This window comes from Diplotaxodon limnothrissa, linkage group LG8 (assembly GCF_057381915.1).
Source record: "Diplotaxodon limnothrissa isolate DT_005_m linkage group LG8, D_limnothrissa_male_GT1.1, whole genome shotgun sequence".
NCBI lineage: Eukaryota > Metazoa > Chordata > Actinopteri > Cichliformes > Cichlidae > Diplotaxodon > Diplotaxodon limnothrissa.
Genome location: NC_140603.1, coordinates 29,319,124 through 29,346,072, shown reverse-complemented (window position 1 = coordinate 29,346,072; position 26,949 = coordinate 29,319,124). Strand labels below are relative to the sequence as shown.

Here is a 26,949-nt window from a genome sequence, read left to right as displayed (position 1 = left end):
TCCTTCTTCCTGATATTGCTGTCATTCGGAACCGCTACATCGATCACTACGGCCGTCGGTGTATATATATCCCTTGCCCACATCGGTGGGCAAGGGATATATATATATATATATATATATATATATATATATATATATATATATATATTATATTATATATATATATATTATATATATATAATCATGACTGCTAAAATCTGCAGTCATGATTAAGAAGCAGCACCGCAAGAAAACCTGAGCGCTCCAGTGACGCAAAAGCACATAAATCCTAAAAACGTTCCTTTCATTACCTCTACTCCAGCATGTCGTGGACGCGACACACTTCCAGCCTCACACGCAGTCCCCGCAGACTCTTGTTTGTTGTTTTAGGATTTTACCAGGTCACGTTTTTCTCGGGATGTTTTAGCTTTCAAGTCTCAGGTTATGTAAGTCTGAGTAGTAGTCTGTGTGTCCAGCTCTCGAGTCCTACAGCTCCACCTCACAGGCTTGGCTGACCTTGGTGTGAGAGTGCCACTGAGTGCTGTTGACTTCCTACTATTCAGACGTCAGGTCACGAATCGGCAGCCATGATCCTTTCCAGCCTCGGGGATCTGTCATCAGCAGCAGCACTTTTGTAAGAGTGTCTCATGTAAGTCTCAGACCTCCGATGGATCCGCGCCCGTAGGCCTGCCGTGACCCCAGGATGTACAGCAGGACTTGCAGCGGAGGTTTTGGCAGGGCCTGTGGTTCCCGTGCAACTGTTTGCTAATGACCTACACAGCTGTGAGATCAGGAGGACATGTGTTTAATAACGGAGCATGGCAGGCCAAAGACCCAAAACATTTCTCTTCTAAGTATTTTATTTTTTATGATCTCATTGTCAGACTGAGACTCTTTTTGCCCTTTCAAAGCTTTTTTACATGTAATACATCATCTTCTGTGCTTATTTTATGACTTCCCATTGCCTGTCTTGGACATGACAAGAACCTGGCCAAAAGTCAGCCCTTTTATTTGGCAGCTGTGCACAGACATAACATTTACATGGACTGTAATATTTCCAGTATTAATTTCATTAAAGGCAACACCCTGAATAAGAAACTCATGCAAACAGCATTTTCTGATTATATTGACCTGACAAAGGTTATAACCGAATTAAGGCTTGGAGTATTTCAGCTTTCACATCAATGAGGGGCGGATTAGAAACACAAATACTCTTTAATAAAGCGCTTATGATCTTAATAGCTTTCTGGATCACATAAAGACAAACCACCTGTTGCCAGATTGGTCAATTCACTGAAGACAAAAACAAGCAGCGGTATTAGATGAATATCGTGCTGCTTTTATCTGTATTTTGTCATCAGACTGTTTCTTGCATGTACTGTATACGAAGCGGTTTGATCGACTATTTTTATTTTTTTCCATCACAGGGGGAGTTTTAGGACAGGAAACCAGATTGTGAGAAGTGCTGCGGGTCTACTCTCACGTGAGAGGTCAAACCACAGCAAGCATCACGCTAGCAAAACTCCCTGGAACAAAATACAAATTAAAAATAAAAAGGGCTTTAAGAGAATCAATGGAACATTTTTATATTTTCATGGGGGCTGCACTGCAAAAGCAAGCAAGTTACAGTTCATGTACACAGTATGTGTCCTCTCCATCTAATTGTCTATATTTGCAGGAGTGCTTTCTGGTGCCGTCACTCTTGTATTCTGTGAAACTGGCAACCTCTGGACTAAACGTTAGGCCGGTGTCAGTCACTTGAAGCTGGCCCATTAAAAGTTTAGAACCTGGCACAAAAATACTTTAGTCTCTCTGGATAATTTCCCCCTTTGTAAAAACTGCATTGTGTGTCTGTGCGTGTTATAACTCACCTGTCTGAATGTATTTGTTTATTTACCTGCTTCGAGTCCTGTAAGCTGACACTGGCCGCTGTAGCTAATTGCTGTCTGCTGAGCTGCAGTCCCTGGAATTAACAGACACCTTGACCATGTTTGCAGTGTTGCGTTCAGTTTGTATCACTTGCTATGTGGTCACTTGTAGTTCTGAAAAACCAGTATGCTGGTGGCCAAAATGTAGAGTTAAGAGGCCAACAGGTGACATCACACTGGCTACATCTGTCTTTTATATAGTAGTACAGTTTAAAAATTCAAATATCAGTTTAACAAACTTACACTTTCATATATTCTGCCATTTTTAGATGTAAAGTGAAATCCTTCAAACCTTTATTTGTTTTCATTTTGATGATTATGAATTATAGATGATAAAAATTTGAAGTCCAGTGTCTCAGTTTATTAGAATAATTAACTTCAGCTATTCAGATGGTGTAAATATTGTTTATCTATTAAGTGCATGAACACATGCCACAGCCACAGGGATGATTGCTAACTTGAAAGCTGTCCATATGATGATCATCGACGGCCTCTAAAAGGAGGGCAAGCCACAGCAGGTCGTTGCTGAGTGTTTGCAGAGTGGTTGTGTTGAAGTTGTGGTAGGAGACGGTGCAGGAGCAACAGGGACGGCTGGCATCCTCGAGAGGATTGTCAAGAAAGCTTTCATCATATGAGATGCACAAGTACAATCTGTGGATTTGAGTGACAAAGCATCAAGTTGCCTGCTCCTGGCAGGCATCTTTTCTCCTGTGAGATCAGTGTTTTTGTGCAGGGCCCCGACAAACAAGGAATAAAACTAAGCTATGAGGAAGAGATCATACGTCACTTCATCTGTCGTGACACTTTCCCATCAAGTCTCCAAAGCTGGAAAGCAGCACAATTAAACTCTTTCTAGAAGCAGCTATGCCCTTTGGTTAGTTATTGTGAAGGTCCTGTCTAAATGAATGCTGGGAATTTATTTCAGCGGTCAAAGGGCATTAACAAGTGAAAAGAAATCTAAAACAATAAACTCTTTTTTAAATTGCTGATTTATGTAGAAAGAAAAAACGTTAAGACGCACGTTCCCCGGGATTGATACTTCTGTCATGCATGCACACAGTTACATGATATGATGATGTCATCCAACAGCTCCATCCAGCATCACTGCTCATGTCACCATCTCACTGAAGCCGTCGTCCATTATTCACACCGTCATAGGCTGTTAATTGAATTCTCCCATAGATTTCTTGAGCACCACTTCTCTCTTTTATAATATCTCTCCTGAGATCCAGAAACAGCCCTGTGGTCACATACTTTTAGAGTCGGTCAACAGTCAGATGATAACGTTTATGAAGCGATTTGAGCTGTTGTGCAGAATGTTTTTATTTTGAACCTGTGTATCCTGAACTGATCCCACTGAATGGATCACTCGGAGAGTAAAAGATGGATCTGAAAGGAATTCTAGCAGCTCTTTATTCCCAGAACGTGATGTTTATCTGCAGTCATTCCCAAAAGAAAACAGGCATGAGGAAACCCCTTTTTAACACTTTGTGACTGTTTGTTTCTTGCACCGTGTCAGAGTGCAGACACAGGCTGACTTAACTCTTCAAGCTGCTGTTTCGGTCCTCAGCTTTACACACTATGTCTTTGGATTGTCATGAAATAATTTGAATGCAATTACTAAAAATAAATCAGTTGACTGAGATAAAACCAGGGCAGCACAGTGGTGCGGTGGTTACCGCTGTTGCCTCACAGCTGAGGCCTCTCTGTCGAGCCTGCATGTTCTCCCTGTACCTTGATGGCTTCTCTCTGGGTACTTCAGCTTCCTCCCACAGGGGTTAATGTAACATGTAACCCATGCATGTAGGTGTGAATGTGAGCGTAAATGGTTTTGACCTCCCTCCAGCCACCTGTGACCCTGAACTGGATTGAAAAGTAGGTAAAATGTTTGGAATGATGAAGTAAAACTAAAACATTGACGCCAAAAACACAAAAACTGATATTGAACACCTACAGTAAAAACATCCTGTTAGTGCCCCCAGTTTTGGCTTGCTAATCTAGTTTGAGGTGGCTTTGGTGCTGCGATGTCAAATATGTGACCCAGGGGCCAAAACCAGCCTCCCAGAGGATACAGTTGGGCCCTCATGATGACAAAATAAAAAACTGACACATACTGGCTGAATATCAAAATTGAGCTGTTCTCTTATTTTTTTTTTATTTTTTTTTTTTGTTTTTATGCAATAACTTTACTGGTCTGACCCGTCTGAGATCCAACTGAGATGTCTGCATACATGATCGTGGTTCTTTCCCCTGGCAAACACCACCGATGCTCAAATAACAATTAACTGGAATAACAACATCAAAAACCTGAAATGTTTTTAAACCATAAAAGCTAAAAAGAGAAATCAAAAAGTAATAAAGAATTTTTTTTATCTAATTGTGGCACGGGGAGTCACAAACGAAAAAATGATGACAGTCCAGTCTGCAGTCACAAATCTGGCTCTGCTTTTGAAACCGGGGAAAACTACAGGTGTGTGTGTTTGTGTGTGTTCTGCTTGTGTCACTTTGTCTTCTGTTTTGGGGCTCTTATAAAGGCAGACACTACAGGAGCACACATAATGCTTTTAGGTCAGGCGGCCCTGAAACAGTTAGAGGCATCGTTCATCGACAGGCTGCACAGCTGGAGCTCCGCTTTTAAGTGCTTTCACATATCTCTCTTTCTCTCTGTGCTCACTCGTGAATCTCCTCACTGCAGCGATTGCATCTTTAAGGAAGGGAAACTGACCGCCTCACCGTAGGAAGGACATTAAACGCAACAGGAAGACAAAAGGACAACATGGGGTCAGACTGAGATTAGGGCCCAAACCAGGTGTATTACTGCGCTGTTTACTAAATAGTGAGATCTAATCTCTCGGCCCTCACGTTCCGCTGTCTGTTTGAGGGTAAACACCACCATGTGGCTCTGCGGCATGGATACAGAAATGACTGAATCAGGACTACTGTAACAACAAACCAACATTAGAGCGCTCATTGGTCGATATGAAAAATGCCGCAGTCCTCACTGGGTCAATCTATCATCGCAGGTCATTATGGAGCAATCCAAACAGTTCAGTACCCGATGTTTGGGTGTTTTTACACCACCAGTCTTGGACTCACAGATGTGTATGCGCCGAGTTCCCTGGTTGCATGCAAAATGACATAACATTGACAGCACATGCTCTTGTATTGCGCTCGTGTGTTTTTCACTGAAGTCGATTACGCTCATTTTCCATGCTGCTCATCCCTGTGATGTTTTATCCACCTAATTTGCCTGATTATAAAGGCTTGTTTAATGTATTTAATCAGTGACATTAGAGAACAAACATGACATAAACACATAATAATGCTCCAAGTGATTTACTGCACCTAGGAAAGAGTGTGCATTTCATTAGGGCTGTTTGCTCATTGAGCTGCTTAAATTTTCCTTTGGTCAAATAGAAAGGGGGCCATGTGTGGAGTGGCATTAGGATCCTGGATTCCTCTCTGTTGTAACTTTGCTTGGAGGAAAAAAAATACTCAGAGCCTCCAGGTGGACAAACATGAGTACAATCTCTTTGTGAAACAGCGGGACCAAGCAGCAGGGTTGGAAAAGGAGGCTCCCGTTTTACCTGACCTCCTTGTCGGAATGATTAGCTCTAGAGAGGAAAAAATGGAAAAATGCTGCAATGGAAATTTAAAAAATGTATCTTCTCACAAAGATCGTTTGTGAAAAGGACAGTGATTGAGCTGCCATTCGGTTGGGGATGTGCAGCTGGAACATTGTTGTCTTCGTTCAAAAGCTGGACTTAATTTAGCTGCCGTAACTCGGCTTTATGAGCCGACATTGATGTGAATCCCAATGCTGAAGTCAGATTAGGATATCACCGGCATGTGTGCAAACATGGACAATTTAAACCTGGGAGAGGAGCAGAAAGCCCTGAGCACAGAACAGAGCAGGCATGAGTGACTACAGATATGACATTTATCAGCACAGAAACAGCAAGAACGGAAGCGCTGGGGTTGCAAAGTGGCTTCAAAGACCTTTTATTTCTAGGAACATCTGTTCTAAAGTGAAGACTCTCAATATTTGAGAGGAACCAATGATCTCAAATCAATCCATCCATCATCTTCCACTTCTCCAAAGTTGGGTCATAGTGGCAGCTGGCTAAACAGGGCAGTCCAGATGTATTTTTCCCAATCAACACGTTCCAGTTTCTTCTGCGGATTGCCAAAGCCAAACGTGGTATAAAATGTTGCTGGAAAACTTCTAAACTTGTTGAAATTCATCGAGCAATGGATCTTTATCAAATCTTTTTAAATATAAACCTTCATGGTGAAAGGCAGATTATAAGCAGGTTCATCCTAATACTCGTGCTACTGTGTGGCTAAAAATGATATTCAAAAATAAAAAATGACGTTTATAAAAAAGAAATTACAAAAACGAAAAAAATGTTACCATTAATTTCAAAATTTGATTTTGTCAAACACCACTTACACTTATTCTAAATTAAGAATTATCCAAGTATTACAGAAATTCATGTCCGGTCTGCTTCTTTAAAGAGCACTTTCTCTTTCCTGTCCCCTATTCCCTGTCTTTTTTTCCCTCCACATGTAGGAAATCATGGTGAACAGGTTCTGCAGCAGACTAAGCACAATTAGGGGGGCTTGCATTCCTCTCGTTTTTCTATAAATACCCTGCACATTTCCTCTCTGTGATTCTCATTAAACCAGTGGAAAATCTGCCTGCTTCGCGTGGTACTGAGAGCCTCTTTTAGCTCTCGTGGCCTCTGAAATGGGACATACGGAGTGGCAGTGCCGGTGGGGGCACCCAGCCATGTGCGGAGGATAATTGAGTCCTTATAGGCAGAATTGGAGCTAGAGGAGTGTAAAAGAAAATATAGCTATGTGTTTTACCTGCTGCGTGTGGGCTTTTCACATCAAATAATGATGCTGAATGGCCGGGCTTCGACTTCTGAGTTCACTGAGTTCATGAGCACTGGAAGAGTGTGAAACCAGGGTTCTCTAAAGGCCAGGCCATGTCCGTCAAGTCAAGACAAAAGGTGCTCGTGTTAAAGTGACAAAGCCCTCTAGTGGCCACCTTAACTGCTACAAATGCTGAATGCGTCGGTAAAAAAAAAAAAAAACACTGGCCTTTAAGAAAATATTAAACTTTAGCAAAACATCAGACATTAAATCTGGGGAAAACGAGGACGCAGGATACATCAGCCATTGTGCAAATGTACAGTTTATAAGGTTGAGCAAACCTGCAGTCAGCTGAGACTGAAGAAGTCACCTGGATGAGTGACGAAACGTTCCTCCCGCGAAACGTTCCTCCCGCTAAAAACGCTACATCCAGATGAACAGAATCAACCTTTTGTGATTTACTCACCTGGATGATTGAGCATGTATTAACAGAACTTTTGGCTTGAACTCAAGCGTGTCAAAGTGTCATGGGTTTCCACAGTCAAGCAGCACCTAGAAGTGTAGTGTAGTGAATCATATCAGACTGAACTGTAAAATTTCCGTATAAAAGTGGGAACCTTTCAACTAAAAAATGACGCCAACCTAAAAGAGACAAAAACTGCAGTTCGTTTAATGGACACTTGAGGGTGACTCCAAAAGCGAGTAAATTGTGACTGGTTCCCATGATGAAATGTGAAACTTTGCAGCATTAAAAGAAACAGAACCTTATGGTAGGCAGATTTTTAATAACTCCTTCTGGAGATACACTATTAAGCTAAAGTTAGATACAGAGCCATTGTGACCTTCATGTGTCCCAAGACAGATAGGATGCCTGGGTCGTTGACCCAGGGTTTTTGAGTTTGTTATATTATTTATACTTTCTAGTCTTTGCTTTCTTTGAGTTCTGTCTTATGGTTTATGTCTCTGTCTTCTCTAGCTGCTCTGTCTCCCCTGTCAGCTGTATCCCCTTGTCTAGTTCGCGTCTCTGTGTATCCTTAGTTGCTATATCCCTGTGTCCAGTCAGTGTCTGTGTCTGCCCTGGTCCCACGTCTCTGTTCCCTCTGTAGTGCCTGTCTGTGTCTTTAGTTCAGTCTGTGTCATGTTTCCTGTTTTATTTTGAAGGTCCTTGTCTGAGGTTAATGTATCTGGTTTTGCTTCCCCTTGTCTCGTTAGGCCTGATTTGCCCCAGCTGTGTTTCCCTCCTGTTACCCATTCCCTGATTGCTCCCTCTGTGTATTTGAGCCCTGTGTTTCTTTGTGTCTGGGTCGCGATCTACCGTTTACCGAGCTGTGTGTTCTGTCAGTCCGCCGGTGTTAGTTTATGTTGATTTTTTTCCAGTTATGTTATGTTTGAGTTCAGCATTAAAGCTGTTTCAGTTTACGTTTGTCTCTGGAGTCTGCACACAGCCGTCACTTAACAGAATCCAACAAACACTAACCTTGAGCCTCCAAAAACACGGCATGCAAAACCAAAGGATGACATCATGCGTACCAGTTGACCCAAAGTGGAAAAGGTAGCACTTCTGCAGAAATGTAAGGATTGTTTTAGGCCAATTAAACCCAACAGAATTGCATTTCACCCAACCTGATGATCTGTTGGTTTGATCTCAGCAGCTTTAGGCAGTCACTTGAAGGCAGAAATTAACCATGAAAGTGTCCCATTAGGAACCAGACATTAGGTAATGAGGTGAAGTAAAACTAGTGCATTTAAAGCAGAAGGGCAAAGGTGCCGTAACCAAAGGAAGTGATGAGACTACCGGATTTCTTTTCTTAATGGTGCCCTCTGAAGACTGGAGTCCAACTTTATCTGGTAAATGCTGTTGTACGTCTTGTTTTACGTAACATTCAGACGTAGCAGAACATGCATCATAAAATGTTTCTGGCAAAGACATGATAGTTTCTTTTGTTATTCTCTTCTATCAGAACAAAACATAAAATCTGTCGTAAAGTCAGAGGTCCACTCTGTACACTCGGTACACTCAGTGTGTGAGAGCTCTCTTAAAACACAGTGTTCTCTGTCACTTTTCAATTACAAGGAATTCATAAGCTGGAAACAGTTTTATGGTCCAAGCAGCGGAAATGCTTGACTCGAGTCAGTCTCTTCCCTCAATCTGGAGCCATATGGACACAATAATAAATGCATACAAGCAAACACTTGATAGCACATCATCAAACTCAAGTGTATCATAAACCCTTGGACATGAGGCGATAATAATGAGATGAGGAGAGGCTGATCGATCCGCCCCGGTGATATGAGGTTCAGCGCATGCTACTCTGACGTCAAAAGAAAACAGAGCTGGGTTTCTGCAGGTCCTGTGGTTTCGGTACTTGAAAGGGATGGTGCAGAGTCCACACGAAATCCCCTCTGAGAAAATGTGCTCCTGCTCCTTCAGTTCTGGCTGTCCTCTGTGTAGCAGCGCTGAACTTTTTCAAACCTGATTCCACACCCATGGGAAGGGTTTTGTTATGATAATAGGCACACAGCACTTGTGTGAATGAAGAGTTTAATGTAGAGGCCTGTAGACCGAGAAAATACCGTACGCACGCTACTTTTGAAAAGTCGCTGTGTACGAAAAAGGATGTTTTCATTAATTGCACCATAAATAGTTTGGTTGAGATCTTTTAGAAGATAATTTACTTAAATTAATTGTATAATTAGGACATGATTTTTGGCTCCAAGTTCACGTTATGTCTGCTGAATTTCCTGAACTGTGTCCTACAGTTGTCCAGAGAGGTCTCGTGTTGCTGTGCTGCAGCTGCACACACTGTGGACCGTTTTCTCATCAGGCTCCTTTGGCTTACGTTTCCAAATCTGTCCTTTGAACTCATATTTATCGCTTGATCGGCACGCCTCTGTGTGCTGCAGGTGTTGCTAGAGCTTTAACTTCTTCAGACTTTCTCCTCACACCTCAAAAGTAGCTGGATTTGTTCCAGAAATCTCTCACGGCTTTCTTTGAACTCAGGTAGCCAAAGGGCTTCCGTGCAGTCACGTTTCTTGAATCAACTCGGCTTCCAAGTGTCCCTTTGCTTCCTGAACCCTCTAAATCAATGAACCCACACACCAGCTCATCTCATTGTGCTGGTAATGGTGGGCACACCTGCGGTCATGTCATAGGAACTGGGAAAGGCTCATTCGCACGACACCATGCGCTCCTAGTTCAGTGTTTCTACTCGCTTTTGCCACACACACACACACTCACAGCACAGACTTTCGTGAGTTTCTGAGGAGACTTGGCAAAAAGTCCCTGATGTTGTAATTGCACCAAAAGGCAAGGAAACGTACTTCCAGGTGGCCCGAATATCACCCAAAGCTCTACGCCTTAAGCAGGGGGTGAAGAAAGAAGCAGCATATTGTGGTCGGATGTGTCTGTATTTTTCTTAGTTCTGCAGAGGAAATTCGTGTAGAGTAATGGCGTGCAAAATGAACAAAGACCCACAGTTCTGTTTATGTAAAGAGCAATCATCACTTGATGTCAATGTGTGGCTATTTCTATACATTTATACTGATTACTGCCAGAAACTTCAAGGTCAAACTGACCATCAGACTTTGAACATGTCGTGGGGTTTTTTTTGGCAGGCAGGCTGTTCAGAAACTGCTGATCTACAGTTTACAGGCAATAGTCTACAAAAGAGAAAATACCCAGTGAGCACCAGTTTTCTGGGTGAAAATGCCTTCTTTGTGTCAGAGGTCAAAGGAGAATGCATGGTAGTGAGAAGAGCATGTCTGAACACACAACATGTCGATCCTTGAAGCAGATGGGCTACAGCAGCAGCTGGGTGAGACGCCTGTCCACAAAGAACAGGAAAGTGAAGCTAGAGTTTATGCACTGTCACCAAACTGGACAACAGAAGATTAAACCCATCTTCTGATGACTGCTTCCAGTAAGATAATTTACCATGTCATGAAGGTCAAATCATCTCAAACAGGTTTCTTGAATATGATGAGTTCACTCCACAGTCACCAGATCTCATTTTTGGACGTGCAGCTGACAAATATGAGGAAATTGCATGATGGTGTCATGGACAACATGGACACAAACTCTGAGGTAAGTTTTGAGGCAGCACAAAGAAGTAAGGCAGTTCTGAAGGTGGCTATGGAGTTAGGCTGGGCATCTTCTAATCAAAAGGTTGGCGGTTTGATCCCTGGCTGCTTGTCTGCATGCCAACGTATCTTTGGGCAAGATACTAAACTCCACTTGAGGCACTTACCAGATGGTGAATGCGACATAAAGCTCTTTGAGTGTTCGAGTAGAAAAACCTGATGTAAGAAGCAGGCAAATGTGCTAGTTAGGTGTAACTACCAAAGTGGCTCGGGAGTGTGCTCATGTTTCACTGTGGTGGTAATAATGGACAGAGGACAACCCGCGTCCTCATGAGGTATTTTAGATTTCATGGTCCTCAGATGATATATTAATTGAGAACCGGAAATTTTTGTTCAAATCTAAAGGTTATTGTATTTGTATGAAATGGTGAAATGACAAAAGTCAGTGAACATTGATGGCAATCCATCCAGCAGTTGTTGTTGGCTTATCCTTGGTGTTCATAAAGGACAGCGGTGCTACTAAATTATAAGATAGTCCCTCAGAGTTCCTGGTCCTAAAATATTGTAATTTAGGAGGAAAGTTTATTTGTTGTTGTCGTTTTCATTTCATGGAAATCCATCAAGTAGATTTTGAAATTTTTTGCAGTATACTTAAAAAACGAAACCTTCTTGTGATTCAGGAGTCTCACATCATCGTTATTCACCCTCTGTAGACCGTGAAGATCAACTGAAGTGATCAACAGTCTCATACAGACAACTTTACTGACTCCTCACTACTGTGCAGATGTAGGAGCGCTGTTGGTAATGCAGATTCTTGCAGCTGTAGAGTGACTTTATTTTCCAGGTGTGGAGTCGAGCTGCTGAGCGCTTGACACCAGACTGCCCGGCCAGACAGAGTCCACTGGCGGACGAAGCTGCTACCGCTCCTTTTTATGAGTCTCCACCGCCGTCCCGCTCCAGTTTGGCACAATCGGTTTTGGTATATTGTTACCAACTGCGTGTGTGTGTAACACATGTGTATACTGCAATATGTAAGTAGCAGAAAAGAAAAACGTCTCTTTTGTCTTACAAATTGCAACTTTTTACTGAGATGACAGTTGGCTGACTTTAAACACCGTGGGACTCGGAAGTTGAGTCATTTAAATTGTTTTTGAATGATTCCTTCATAATGTGTGGCCCAATGATTGGTTTCTTATTTTTTAGAGACGTTGTTTGCGATCAGTTCAGTTGATGCAGGCCTTGTTTGTGATCCTGGAGACGTTCAAAATGAGAGGAAAAAGTGACATCATGGCTCGTACCATACGTCAGTTTGTGGTAAGACATGTTTTTCAGTAGTCACAGAAGCCTGAGTCGCGTGTGCCTGCCTCCTTTGTGAATCATCTGTATTTGACAATGTTCACTTTCTGTTTAACAGTTTTTGTTTTGGTGGAGGATTTTAGTTGATTTTGTGGCAGCGTTTTTTCGGGGGCGGTTTTTTGGTTTTGTTTTGTGTTTTTTCCACTTGTACCAGATCTTGTGGTTTTCACATGACGAAAGTCCGTAAAGCACCATATTCTTTTCCGGAACCAAGGAGCACAATCGGCCAATGGGTCCTTGAGTTTCCACCGCATAACAACAATGTTTCAATTTGTCTAATCGGGGGTATTTAGGCTAAGTAAACTATCACTCTTCAGGATTTCGTCTGTAGTCGCAGCCCAGTCATGCAGACGTCTTATTCAAACCATTTGTGTGCGGCCGAGAGTGGGAGTGGGGAGGGCAGCCAGTGGAGATGACAGGGAGATTGGATAACTCAGGGAGAAAGTCTGGGATGCAGAGAGTGAGAGGTCTTGGCAAGAAGCTGGAAACCACACGCAACTTGCGTGATTGTGGTTCTCTCACAGCCTTCTCGGCTTTTCCCTCTTTACTTCCTCTCGCAGCTTTCTGAAGCACCTGCATGCTTTGAACTTTGTGACCTTTGAACTCAACTCAAGTTCTGATCTTATTTAATCCCACCGGAAAAGTGTGTTGTGTGAGTAGGTGGACAGGGATGGATTGTTTGTTTTTTGGCCTTAGCCCAGTATATTAGAGTTGCAGTAAATGACTGTGAGGATTGAAGTGACGTCTTTAAGGATGTTTGCAGTCGTATTGTGTGAGTCAAGTAACCTCTTCTGAGTGCACATGGAATAAGAACTAATGATATTATTATACAGACACACAATATTAGCACAATAACAACCCGACCTGAAAGATGACAGGGCCAAAGAGGGGTGATGGGCACTGCAGTTGATGGATTTAACCTAAAGATCAATTCAGCATTTTTTAAGGCAACAGTGCCATGGGGGTTGGCACTGTTGTCTCACAGCAATAAGGTCCCGGGTCAGGCCTCTCTGCGTGCAGTTTGCATGCTCTCCTGAGTTTTCTCAGGTACCCCAGCTTCCTCCTACAGTCTACAAACATGCAGTTAGTGGGGTTAAGTTAATTGGTGATTCTAAATTATCCATCGGTGTGAATGGTTGTCTGCTTCTTAGCCGTACAACAGACTGGCGACCTGTCCAGGGTGTAACCTGTCTTTCATCCCGTGGCATCAAGCATGGGCTCCAGCCTCACAGCGACACTGAATTGGACAAGCAAGCAAGCATGTCCTGCTCTACTATGTAAATAGCCACACAATCACCAGCTCTACCTTTCCTTCATGACGTCATGGCACCGCTTACCTTACCCAACTCCTCCATCTCAGTTTCCTGCATCGATTTAGGATCATAACTGGCCTCATAAAAGTTTGAGAAGGGACGTGAGAGCCAAAATCCAGACTGAGCCAGCAAGTTTTAATGGTACAGGTTTATAATGAAACACTCCTTTAGCCTCTCTCCCAAAGCGCTGACGTTATCCACTGGACACACGCGCGTATTAAAAGCGCACGCTATTTATAAAGTGTGGGACTATCGGCGAGGCAGCTTGGTGTGTGTGTTTTGGTGTGCATGTGTGTGTGCTCTAAAATGACCATTAGCAGGTTTATCAGCCTCTGTTACTCTGCGGAGTTTTGTCATGAGTGGAGCCCTGTGTTGTTGGAAAGAGCAGATGTTTTGAGGTCACTGCTTCTCGATCCGCCTCACTGCAAGTGTTGACACTTGTGGGCTGGAGTCGTTCTTAATGAGGGAATCATGATGTGTGGGTTGTGGCCCGCAGGAACACTCAGAACAAGCGTCATGATCATTCCTGATGAGCTTTAACACCACCCTGCAGACCCCAAATCAATCCGGTCTCCTAGTTTTAAGCACTGATGACATTTTCGCTTCCACAGAGGAGTTTCTATAACTCATTATCCCCAGCAGATGCCCTGCATCAGGTAATGGTGCATTCAGTATGTACATGTTGGTCAGAGCCCATTGCCTCCACCTGCTGCTCCTCTAATGGTTTCTTCTGATTAAAGTTCAAATATTCCCATGTGTGGTCACTACCACTCTGCAGCGTCTGGTCACCAGCCTCACCCAGCAGGCAGCTTTTTAACATTCCTGCACCGCCCAGCCAATGAGCACAGACCAGTGATGTCATTTCCTACCCGGTGGGTTCCTGCTGTTTGGTGGTGGCAGCAGAAAGCGTCGGAAGCATGACTCAGGTTAATCTTGATCTGCCTAAGAGTCACCTCCTGCAAAGAGGACTGAGCAGAAAAGTCGGGGCAAAGCTCCCCAGCTGACTCGCCAGTGTTTCCCAGAGCCTAAAAACACTCGCTGATGAATTATGTTGGATGCACGCAATGCTTCAACAGCTGCGAGTCGGCCCTTCACTTTAATCTTGTATAATTTCTTACGCTTCATCGGCTTTGACTAAACGCTCTCAGGAGAACGTCATGCGAAGGCGAGGCCGTCATTTGTCAGTTGTAACTTTTATCACTACCCAGCAGGACTGACACATGGAAAACCCAAACGACTTAATGCATCACAGAAGCTTAAAGGGCCCCGGCTTCTGGGGGATGCTGAGATCGGAGTAAACACGAAGCACCATCTGTAACTCCTCTGGTGCAACATCCACTGATGAAATCAGCAAGCGTGTGTGTGCAACAGGCTGCAGCAGCAACCCGGTCACTGCAGTCACTCGAGCTGCTGCTGACATCTGCTGGTAAAGGGGCAAAGTCGGCAGGAGAAGTTAAATAACAGTTCTCAAGTGAGAAAAAGAACATCAGTAGCATCTCCTCATCTCAGTGATATCTCCTGTTTAAATGTAGCTTTATGAGTCACAAATTTCTTAACTTTAAATGTCCTGCACACATGCGTGAGTCAGGCAGTAAAGCTGTGTTGCAGTACGAAACTTTTTTATGAGCTTTCACTTCGTTTTCATTCATATCAGATGTGCTCGTTTCTGTATGTTTATTTTTTGTAGCAACTGCATGATTTAAAGTTTAAATTAATCTTGCTCATTTGTCCCTTTAACCGAGCTTTCCTCTTTGTTTAACCCTTAAAAACACTAGGTTGGGTGGGTGCTTACACACAGAGCTGTGAGCTTGAGGATTTGGCTCACAGGGATTCCTCGTACATACACTCGCCTCATCACAAACATTGGGCATACTTAATAGGAACCACCTCTGGAACAGTGTATGACAGGAAATGTTAAAAAATGGTTAAATAAATAGACTTGTTCTTATGTAGCACTTTTTTACTCTATCTGAGCACTCAAAGCACTTCACACAACTCGTTCATTCACCAAATAACTTTTCTGGAGTTTTATTAGTGCTATCTAACTAACATACACATTCATACTCTGATGATGCATCGGAGAGCAACCTGGGGTTAGTATCTTGCCCAAGGATATTTGGCACGTAGACTGGAGCAGACTGGGATCGAACCACCAACCTTCCAGTTAGCAGGTGCCCTGCTCGAAAAACTGATAATGTGGCCTTCAGATGCAGAGCGACCACATCAACCTCGTCCTCATCTTCTGCTTTTACATATTCAAGTTCGGTAGATACAAAGAGCAGCACGTATGCTTTGTTTGCATGTTGTCCCTGTGATTCACCCTGTGACAGGAACAAAAAGCTAGATGTTGGGCCAGGATATCTGCACAGAAGGGATCGCTCATCTCAAGAGCTCAACTTCCTGGTTACAAAAAGAGTGCTTAAAAAAGAAAAAAACAGAAATATAAAAAAACAAATGAACTCGTTCCAGCACCAAATAGTAAATTTAACCAGGTAACATTTACCATGTTGACCTGGTTGTGGTTACACACGGGTAACATAAACCACTCTGTGTGCCATTTTTTGCCCGTTTGACCTGCTACAGTGGAAAAACCTGAACCCAAATGCATATATGAGTGTTTAATTAAACCCTTGTATGTCACTTTCTGTGGAATAACTTGACAGCGTTTGTAGTCAAACAGACAAAACTGGTGGCGTAATCCTTTTTCCCTTTATTCACAGCTGCTTGCCAATTAATATATGACAGTAACAAGAAAAGCCCACAATCAAAACATCACATCATCAACCACCGGACGATCTGAAGCGAAACCCTCTGGGGGTTGTTTAGACTGGCACGACTTTGCTCGCACAGATAACGATGAGATCACGCTCAGGCTTTGTTGGACTTCCTCAAACTTCCAGGATGTTCGATGGTGGACTAACTCAGACTCCCAGAGGAGGAAACAAAAGGCCCGAGGCAGACGCTTCCTCCTGGATACTCCTGGATAAAAAAAGCAAGCGCTCTGTTAAATATAGTCAAGTGAGGCTGTTTGCACGTGTGCAGCTGCTGGATGAAGTTACCACGTCCTTTTCTGTAGGTGTGTGTGCTGGTGGGAAAATATGAGTATGAAAGGAGGTCACTCACTTAAACTCACTTTTACCTGAAGACCTCCCACTTCTCTGTTTGCTATTTTAGCCAAAGCACTAAGAGTTTGTCCTTCAGTCATGAACATCACAGGAAAAATACTCGGATTATTATATTTATACATTAAGGGTCTTAATTTATAGAAAAGTCCTAAAAACATTACTCAGCCCTCAAATCTATCTTCTAAAGATCTTTAAAAATCTGTAGACAGGCCAGATGAGATTTATATTTCTGTCTGCAGTGGTTTAAAATCTTCATGAAAAGCTTGAAGACTGATGTTCATTTTAATGATACCACTCTAGAGGCCCTGAGCAGACAGGGGGATAAATCTGACAACTTAAATGTTCAAACAGCGAGCACGCAGACACTGAGGGATATCGTTTTTGGGAGTCTATTTTTTTAAAGCTGAATGCAGCAGAGTTAACTCTCTGAAAAATGTTAAAGGCATCCCGTAGCCTTTCATCCCATATGGTAAAAGTCTGAGGTTATCACAAGGCAAACGTTTGTCCCAGTAGCACTTTTAATTGCGACATACTGGACTTATAAACAGATGCTGGGTTAACGAGAAGGAACCTTTTTTTTCTGTCTTTGCATATATTTGCTCTGTGTTAGTCACATTAATATCCACCTTAATGCACCACACCTGTGTGTTTCTTTATATTTTTGTGTAGTTGTAATCTCAGAGGGAATGGGGAACATTTCATTGCTCTATTTGTTTGTTCTTGAAGAAACAATAAATAAATAAATACAGATTTTTTTAACTGACTGACTGGAATTGAAATCCATTATTACCGCTGCCAGGGCTTTAATGTTTTTGAGGTGTTTGCATGTGAGTGAGTTTCATTCTGTCTGTAAACAGGATAGCTCGAAAAGTTTTGAATGGATTCTGATTAAACTGTGTAGAGTTCATCCACAGAGGTCTTCAAAGTCAACTTGATGATTTTATTGGTCAAAAAGTCTCATAACTTAGAAACTTTGAGTGTTACAAGTGTGCTGTGTACTGCCAACATAAAGAAAAGACTGATTGAGCTAAAGGTCAAAGTGATGATAATAAAGCTAAATAGAGCAATTTATTAAAACTGTTCTTACTGCCTTGGTTCGTATTGGCAGCAGAGAAAATGTGACTATTTAGAAAAAAAACAAAATCTCCCTGTGAGGCCAACATATTTAGAAGTAACCATACAGACTCGATCAGTAACACACGAGTACACACAGCAAAATAAAATATACAAATATTCACGAGGCAAACAGGGGAATATAAAAACAACATTATACGCTTCAGAGCAAAGTCTTGAGTTCTCTTCGGCCAACTCGGGCAATCCAGTAATGTTCAGACAGAACACAGCAGTCTCCGGGACCTTAGATACACTTAATCGTGCAGACCAATCAAATCCTTATTTGATTTACAGCTGAGTCAGAGAGGAGGGAGCTGCTAATATGAGCTTTAGGGAAGGAGTCAAAGGAGCTTGCAAAGAAAAGCGTCTGGACTTCTTTAAGTTGCTTGAAGACGTTTCACCTCTCATCCGAGAAGCTTCTTCAGTTCTAAGGTCAAATGGTGGAGAGTCCCAGATATAAACCTAGTGGGAGTGACCCCCCACAGAGGGACAAAAGGACCCCCTGATGATCCTCTAATCGCCTGAGCCAAGGTGGGAAACTGGGCGTGGGTCCCAATCAGCCAGAGTTTCGGGTGTGTTCATTGTGAAATCTGGCCCCACCTTATCATGCGAATTCCTGAGGTCAGATGGCCCAGGATGTGAGTGGGCGTTAAGGCGTCTGGGAAGGGATCTCAAAACTGGATTATAGATGGCAGAGAGTTGGTGTCGTAAACCCCCGCCTCTGTTCAAAGATGGTCGCTCACAGTGGACATAGATGGCTTCTTTCACTCCTCTTTCAAACCATCTGTCCTCTTTAGGGAAGGAGCGCTTTTATTTTTCATATATAAAATCATGGCAGCACAGGGACAAGCTCTAAGAGGCAAGACCCCAGGCTGTGTAAAGATAACCCTGAGACATCACAGCAGGCAGGGCATACATGGAACACCAAGAAGCTGTCATAGTAGAAACATCTGTGCTGAGTATGGCCTGGAAGTCTTGAGGTCAAAATGGGAAACGCCTCCTAGGCTAGGATAATGACCGAGCTAAGATCCTGTGGGACTTCCAGATACAGACAGACGAAGTGGTGATGGCTAACCGACCGGACATAGTGGTGGTAGACAAACAGAGGAAGACGATCTGTGTGATCGATGTAGTGATACTGAATGACAGCAACATCAGGAAAAAGGAACAGGAGAAGCTGGAGAAGTACGAAGGGCTCAGCTGGAGAGGATGTGGAGGGTGAAGGTAACAGTGGTCCCAGTGGTAATCAGAGCACTACTCGCAGTGGCACCCAGGCTGGGCGAGTGGCTCCATCAGATCCCATGAACAACGTCTGAGATCTCTGTCCAGAAGAGCGCAGTCCTAGGAACATCTAAGATACTGCGCAGGACCCTCAAGCTCCCAGGCCTCTGGTAGAGGACCTGATCTTGAAGGACAGACCGTCTGCAGGGGTGAGAGGGGAATTAGAAAAAAAAAATCTTATATATTTATATATTCTGCTTTGACAGACAAGCACAAACAGAATACTGAGAAGGGAAATTCAAACAAAACTTCAAACAGAACAAACACGACTGATAGAAATACGTAAACTTCACTGCAGTGTTTCAGAATTCCCACAGGGGGGCGTGCTGGTCGAATGGTAACAACGCGGAGGTTTTACAGGATCAACAGGTGACCGATCATGTACAATATTCCAGCAGAAGCAGTGAAAGTATCTCCGGCTGTTCACTCAGGTGTCAGGAAACCAAATCAGACTTTTGCTCACTGGCTGAATGCGTTTCTTTGTAAAACTCACTGAATTCTCGTGGCTTCTGTTTCTGTGTTGACCCTGTCACACCTGGACAGGTCCCACCTTTCTTCCTCGGTGGTGTGAAAGTGGCGTATGTGTCACTCGGGGTTTGGTAAATGTTTGGGATGCTGAGAGCCCCTCACCCTGGAGCGGGGTTCTGTGTTGCGTCTGTTTCCTGCTGGAGACGTTTGCGCGCAGAGCAGGCGCGCGATCCTCCACGAGCCTCGCCTTTAACGTTGCTGGACGCACGCGTGACAGTGTGAACGATGAATGACTCTGTGTCCAATTTCTCCACTTGGAAAGCGGAGTCTGCGCTCGTTTGCGTGGGATTCGCCGTCATCTTCCTGCTCGGCACGGTGGGGAACTCTCTGGTGCTCGCGGTCCTGTTTCGCAGCGGGCAGATGAACACCAAAACCACCAACCTGTTCATCCTCAACCTGGCCATCGCGGATCTGTGCTTCATCGTGTTCTGCGTGCCCTTCCAGGCCACTATCTACACTCTGGATGAGTGGGTGTTCGGACCTGCAGTCTGCAAAGTGGTGCACTTCATCATCTTCCTCACCATGTACGCGAGCATCTTCACCCTGACAGCCGTGTCCCTGGACAGGTGCGCGATCTCTGCAGTTTATGAGAGTTGCTCTGGCCTGTTAGCCGCTTCTGTAGCGTGTCTACTTTCAGATTACTGAAACAAAACCTAAAACACCTAAAGAACTTAACTATTATTCTTTATGTCTTTTTTATATAAAACCTCAGACAGCTTCAACCCGTCGGGCTAGGTTTCCTTTGAGCATGAGGGTGACCATTAAGTCACAATGTCCCGATTTCTAGTGAATTTCGTGCATTTTCTTTATCAATTTAAGATGAAAAATGTCTTTTATATAAATGGAAATAGACAAATTAGGCAACAGGTGATACTTCAGCAATTAATGGAATCTAATCGAGAGCAGCTCAGAGGATTCAGTTCTACTTTTAGATCGTTATTCTCTAAACATTCTCACACAGACATGATTTGTTCTTCCATCTTTGTTGTGTTTGCGTTATTATAGGTTTCAGCCCTGGAGTGTAATGGTTACACTGTTCTGTCTGATATCAGATCAGTTTTAAAAGACGGAACTGATCTGATATCAGATTGAGATGGAGATGAAAAACCATCTTAAATCCTCAAGTCAACAAAAAAACAGCACGTCTGCGCATGTTTTAAACTTTCTGATATTACGACGGTGTTGAGGCAAACTTTCAATAATTGTTTCAAAAACTGTGGGTCACAATATTTTTAATTCTCATGCAGGAAAAAATCAAGGAGGTTCTCATTTCTTCTGAAATTCTCAGAAATCTGGTCAGAATAGAGCCTAGATGTTCCCAAGGTTACTGTAATTAACTGAAACTGAAGTAAAAAATAAAAATAAAAACTCGACTCTTAAAAAATGTAAACCAACTGAAAAGATTTGACTCTGGATGTCAGCAAGACTGTGAGTCAACATCTTTACAAAGTTCTGTTTTTATTGTAAGGCTTGTACTGGTTTCCTCTGATCTATGCCATCCGTACAATAATAATCAAAAAAGACCAAAACAAACATGAAACTCATAAGAACTCAACTAAAATTAAGCATTTTCAACCAATAGAAATTAAACTGAAACAAACAAATCTGCTCTGGAAACTAAATGAAAAAAAAGTCAAAATGAACTAATAATAATAAAGAAAAAAAGAAAAATACAAAACTCTGTCCCAAAAAGGAGCCTGCCATGTTTCTAGTGTAGAGTACTTAAGTTTTATGAATTTAATATACTACACAGTGGAAAAGAACTCTACTAGACAAATTTTATAACAAATCATTTTGATTTTTTAACAAGGCAAAGATGTGTTTATGTCACACCCCTTACAGCAAGTTTTATTAACATTTGTATTACAAATCCGAACATGAGCAGCGACCCGGACTCTTTAATCACTGCAGGAGCCTCAGACTGGACTGGAAACACCAGTGCTGTCAAAAAAAACTATCTTAAAAATCATAAAACAGAAAAAGACAAGTCAGAGGCAACAGGTGTACAAGACGAACCCCGTCATGCTCAGCTTGCATCCTGGTATTTATCCCAACACACCCAGGTCTGGGCCTCAGGGACAGATGCAGTGTGATTGGAGTCATCCTGTTTTTAATGATTTCTCCGAGATACAGCGAGACGGATGGCACAGAAGAGAATGTTAATGGGAACATTTGTTTGTTTAAAGTCTCCAACTGAATGGTCGAGATTACAGAGAGCAGACAGCTCAGGGTACAAGTGGACAGAGGTGAGGCCGACCCTGGGCCAGACTCAGACACAAACATACGAAGCACTGATCTGATACATATGTTACAGTCACAGCTATAGAAGCACGCGAATCTGTAATCTCAGACTCTGAACTACCAGCTCAGCTCACAGTAGATTTGCTTTACGTTTTCTACTTTTATTCTAATGCTTCTTTTCTTCAAATTAGCGGCACTTTTTCTTCATCACTTTGAAATATCTCTCATTTCAAAAATTCAATTCCTGCAAACAGCACTGTGCACGTTTATAGGCACTAAAATTAAAAGAAAAAAACATTTTTTGTCTCAGAAACATCCATAACCTTTGCACGGCGCTCTATACATCCGCCTACAAAGCACGAAAAGTTTACTTACACTCGTCTTATCATATTAATTTGAGTCTGCACAACATCTGAGGATTACAAATGAAGGGAAATAAAAACTCTGAGCCAAGAAATTGAGTTAGAGTGTGCAGGGAACCAGGGGAGAGCTGATAATGATGACATTTGTCTTCATAAATTTCAGGTAGCACAAACATACAAGCAGCAAGATTTGGTTTATTTCTGTGTTCTGCACTTTGTATGAAGGTAACTGATGGATTAAAAAGTCTTTTTGTCATTATTTTTACAGGCAGCACAGTGTTCCACATGTGGCAGATATGACATAAATTACATCTTCTAGCTTTAATTATCTGGCAAGATCAGAGCCGGGCGAGGTCAAGTTCCAAAAATCAGTGTGCTCAGTGGTCATATTTAGAGTTTCTCTTTTAATAAAGATGTTTCTTAGTGAGTGATGATTATGTAGCTTTGCTAAGTGTTTGAACTGTAGGCCAACCTGGTTAACGTTAGAGGCAACATGTGGTTAACATCTGGCGTAGTTTAGACTCACATCTGGTGCCAGAACCGAAACCCAGCATAGAGCCAGCTGTGGTCACACAGCAAGCTGAAGCGTCAAAGAACTGCAGTTCCTATTACGGCCACTTGAGGGTGGCTTGTTTCTGCGAGTATCAAAGTCCCTAAAAACACAATTCAACTCAAACTTTAAAGACCTTTGAACAGCCTCGAGAACTGTTGTTTAAGAGCACTTTAAAAAAGACAAGTCTGGATCCTTGGAAGCAAAATATATTTTTAAAAAACAGTTAAAATTGTATAAAGGCTTTGGCTGTTTTTATGATGTTAATGGTCGATTTTTAATGCCGTTATCAGATATGGCTCTATGATTATCATTGTATAATACAGACAGGGCTGATCATATATTTATTTATGTTGGTTAGCTTTACTGTTTCTGCTCCATCTTTATTTTTTGAGATTTCATCTTTTTCCAACGTCTTCATCACGTGTCTTCCTCTGCTCCTACAGGTATTTAGCCATTTGCTACCCGCTCCGCTCCCGAGAGATGAGGACGCCAAAGAACGCACTCACCTCCATCGGCCTCCTCTGGGCCCTGGCCTTGGTTTTCTCTGGACCGTATCTCAGCTACTTCTCACAGATGGACCTGGCTGGCACTGTTGTGTGCATTCCTACATGGGAGTCCAAACCTCGCATCATAATGGATATGTGCACGTTTGTCTTCGGCTACCTCGTTCCCGTGCTGGTGCTCGGCCTCACCTACGCCCGCACCATCCGATACCTGTGGACCAGCGTGGGCCCCTTGAAGGACATGTCCGAGTCGAGGCGGGCCAAGTGGAAAGTCTCCAAGATGATCATCATAGTCGCTGCTCTCTTCTGCCTTTGCTGGCTTCCCCATCACCTGGTAATCCTCTGCATGTGGGTGGGCCGATTCCCGCTCAACTACACCACCTATGTCCTCCGCATCCTCTCACACTTTGTGGCCTACGCCAACTCCTGTCTCAACCCCATCGTCTACGCCCTCGTGTCAAAGCATTTCCGCAAAGGCTTCAGGAAGGTGTTCAGCTGCTCGCTGAAGAGGAGGGAGGTGAATAAGGTGCATGTTCAGGCAGTGAACATGGTCAGTAGCATCGATGTGTCCAATTAAAGGTAACAGCCTCAGAGGAAGAGCCAGCCATCTACCACATGCTGAGTTCTAAACTAACAACGCTGATCACAGAAGATCAAGGTCTTCACAACAGTCTCCCGACCTCCAGGACATTTTTAGCCATCAAAGGCTGGCAGATGGCAACATTGTCTACAAATTCAGTCGAGGAGTCTGTTACATAAGACTGTTTCGCAATCTTTACATACATGTAAATTAAAATGTACTAAGTCGGATCAGTTAATTAAAGTCAAAATCAGCACGAGAGAAGACGATCTTCACGAAACTATCTTAAGGTTGAGATGTCTCAGTTAATTTAAAAATATATAACAGATACTAGCTTTGGATTAAATTGATCCAATAGATGTCTGGGCACCCTCAGTGATGCTTTCTAAGGCCAGCACTTGGTGTGATCGCCTGATTGGATCCTGGATTTGATGACGGGCGTTCCTATGAGTGAATTGATGTAGTCTGTTCGATGTGATGCCAAACCTGACTGGTGTTCCCCACTGGGACTTTTTCTGTCCATGCATTGTCCCAGAAATGATCAGTGTACTTGAATGAGTTGTTGTACATAGAGAATATTCATGGTCCCCATTGGATGAATCGGACCTTCCCTCTATCCCAGCCGGCCGGCAGGTGAAACCTTAGATGTGACCTGTAGTTTCTGTCGCTCTGGGCGTGTGAGCTTGAGAACAAAACAGTCACTGTCTTTAGCTTTTATTTCATGCTGTTTATATGCAGTAGTGGAGAAATCTGTGTATGGAAGGTTGTCTACTGACACAACCCGGCTCAAAAAGGAAAGACCAGACAAGGCAGGGACTTAGAAAATGATCATTTATCACCCAAACACGACTAAATCAAAAGAATGTGTTCATCAGGAGTGTAAAGCACACACAAAGTGTGTAGAAAGTAAGGAAAATCCCAGGAATTGTGCTGTAGATAAGACAGTCCGAGTCAGAGTCGGGACAGAGAGCCTTGAAGAAAGGAGGGAGCTTTGCTTCGCTGGGCTCAGGGAGCTAATTATCCCCCCATTAGCTCCTGCAGAACAAAGCACGGCACAAAAACCAAAACTAAGACAAGCATTTTCTGACTCGTTCTCCGGCGTCACTCTAACACCTTAGTTCACCTCAGGATTACTGCTAATCTCTTAAAAAGCTGTAATTAAATAGATAAATAATTGATTGATCGCACAAGCGAAATTACAGTGTTACAGCAGCAGCATGAAAAATAAACATAGTACAGTTTACAATAAATAAACAACATGAAGTGGCACAGGTGTGCAGTCAGAGCTTTACACTGTGAGAGTGCAAAAGCACACAGCAGTATGTTTGAGTAAAATGCAACTGAAAAATATATAATCATTTAAATAATTAATCATTAAGGAAAATGTGCTCAGCATTAACTGAATGTGTCGCAGTCAAGTAAATTTTATTTGAATATATTCCATTAAATTCATTTTTTTTTATTTAGAAAAAACTTTAATGGAACATTTACAGTTGAAATGGGGCCGTTACGCACATTTGGGATGCGTACCTGAATTCAACATTTTGGTTTCCATATTCAAACATTTATTAGTAGTTGAAAAATAAAGGTGTAAAAACAGTTGGAAAAGGCTCAGCCTCCACGCCATCCGCCCGAAAGTTGATCGAGACACTGACATTTACATATTTAAACTTGGTGAAATTAAACAATAAAGTCTGACTACGACACTAAATATTTTATTAGCTCCGTTAACTTCTGTTTTATGTTGTGCTTCAGTGTAGCTGCTACATTATTACATGCCAGCTGTGCCTCGTAATGCATGTTGGTGCAGGCGGGAGATCTGTGAGCGTTAAAATCATCACAAATCAGCAGAGTTTCAAACAGTTTTCAGTGCATTTGTTTTGGTTTTAGTTGTAACAGTTTCAGTCGCCGCATTAAAACAACAAAAAGTGTGTTTAATGCACCCGGTCCTGCTCTGCGTGTTTCTGTAACTGCTATTCAGCTACATACATATGTTGATTCTTACTGTATGTCATAAAGGGCAAAATATCATGAATCTACGTCTCACGCGTGGAGTGTTTCTCTCTCAGGACCGTAACAGAAGGGGTTCATTTCAGCTGTGTCTAAATGACCTGATGCTTTTATTAATATGTAACTCTGGTGTTTTGTGTGCACATGTACTCAGCATGAGGACGCTGCGCAGGAGGTCACGCAACAAGGCCCAGAGCTGTGCTAAAGACACACAAAGAACATTTTAAAGCGCGAGGCCATGTTAGCATTTCTTATTTAGTGACTTGACTTTAAAAAGCACTTTTTAAAAGTGTGTCAGCCAATTACAACAAAAAAACAGAGGGATGCATAAAAACCAAGACAAAGATAAAGCGCTGCTTATTAAATGCTTTTTTGTGGTAATAAACAATAAATAAATAACATTTTTAGATATAGGCAAGCTGTGAATCATGAAGATGTGAAATACAATAAATCGTCATTTTCATGTCACAGCTGACTCACTGAGTCAGACATCTTGTTGAAATCACACTTTTCTTTAATCTCAGGCTGCTCATCAGGTCATTATGAACAGATCGCTCATTAAAATGGCAAAAAATATTTCTGTCAGATGGTTAAAGGTCTGGTGTAAGAGCTTCTTGTTTTAATATATGTATGTAGGCTGTCAGTACGTATACTTTTACTGGTCAGCTGCTGTTTGTTGATTGTATTTAGCTGGCAGTGTACCAACAGAGAGCTGATCTGTTACTGTGAAGTGAGGCGTTCCTGGTGTTTTATATGCACAAGTGTTGCTGTGACGTACAGATCATGGTCAGAGCTGTTAAAATAACACCACTGAGCTGCATCTGAACATGTTGTTTTTGGTGTCTGTGAAAAGAGACACCTGTAAATAACTTTGTTGGTTTAAAGCACTTATTTCTGTCCATTCTGCTACTGTTGTTCAATAAAGCTCCATGAAATCATTTTGAGAAAGGAAGAAGCTTCCTCTCGTCTTCACAGCCGGCACTTAAAATATAAAAACCACCTCGTGGTCGTCCTCGACTGAGAAAGTAAAGAATTTAAGAGCGTGTGGGCAGATGCGTTTGCTGATCTGAAGCTGGACTCGAGTCAAAATGACATCAGCTGCGCTCATTTTAAAAT

The 26,949-nt window shown here is 42.5% G+C and overlaps 1 protein-coding gene across 1 annotated transcript; it reads left to right on the top strand.

Moving 5' to 3' along the window:
- Positions 1–19,800: 19,800 nt before the first annotated feature.
- LOC146627154 (galanin receptor 2a) lies at positions 19,801–23,820 on the top strand. The gene is made up of 2 exons (XM_085361082.1): positions 19,801–20,150; positions 23,184–23,820. Exons 1-2 carry the CDS (start codon positions 19,810–19,812, stop codon positions 23,818–23,820), a joined length of 978 nt encoding a protein of 325 aa, XP_085217208.1. The 5' UTR covers positions 19,801–19,809.
- The last annotated feature ends 3,129 nt before the right edge of the window (positions 23,821–26,949 follow it).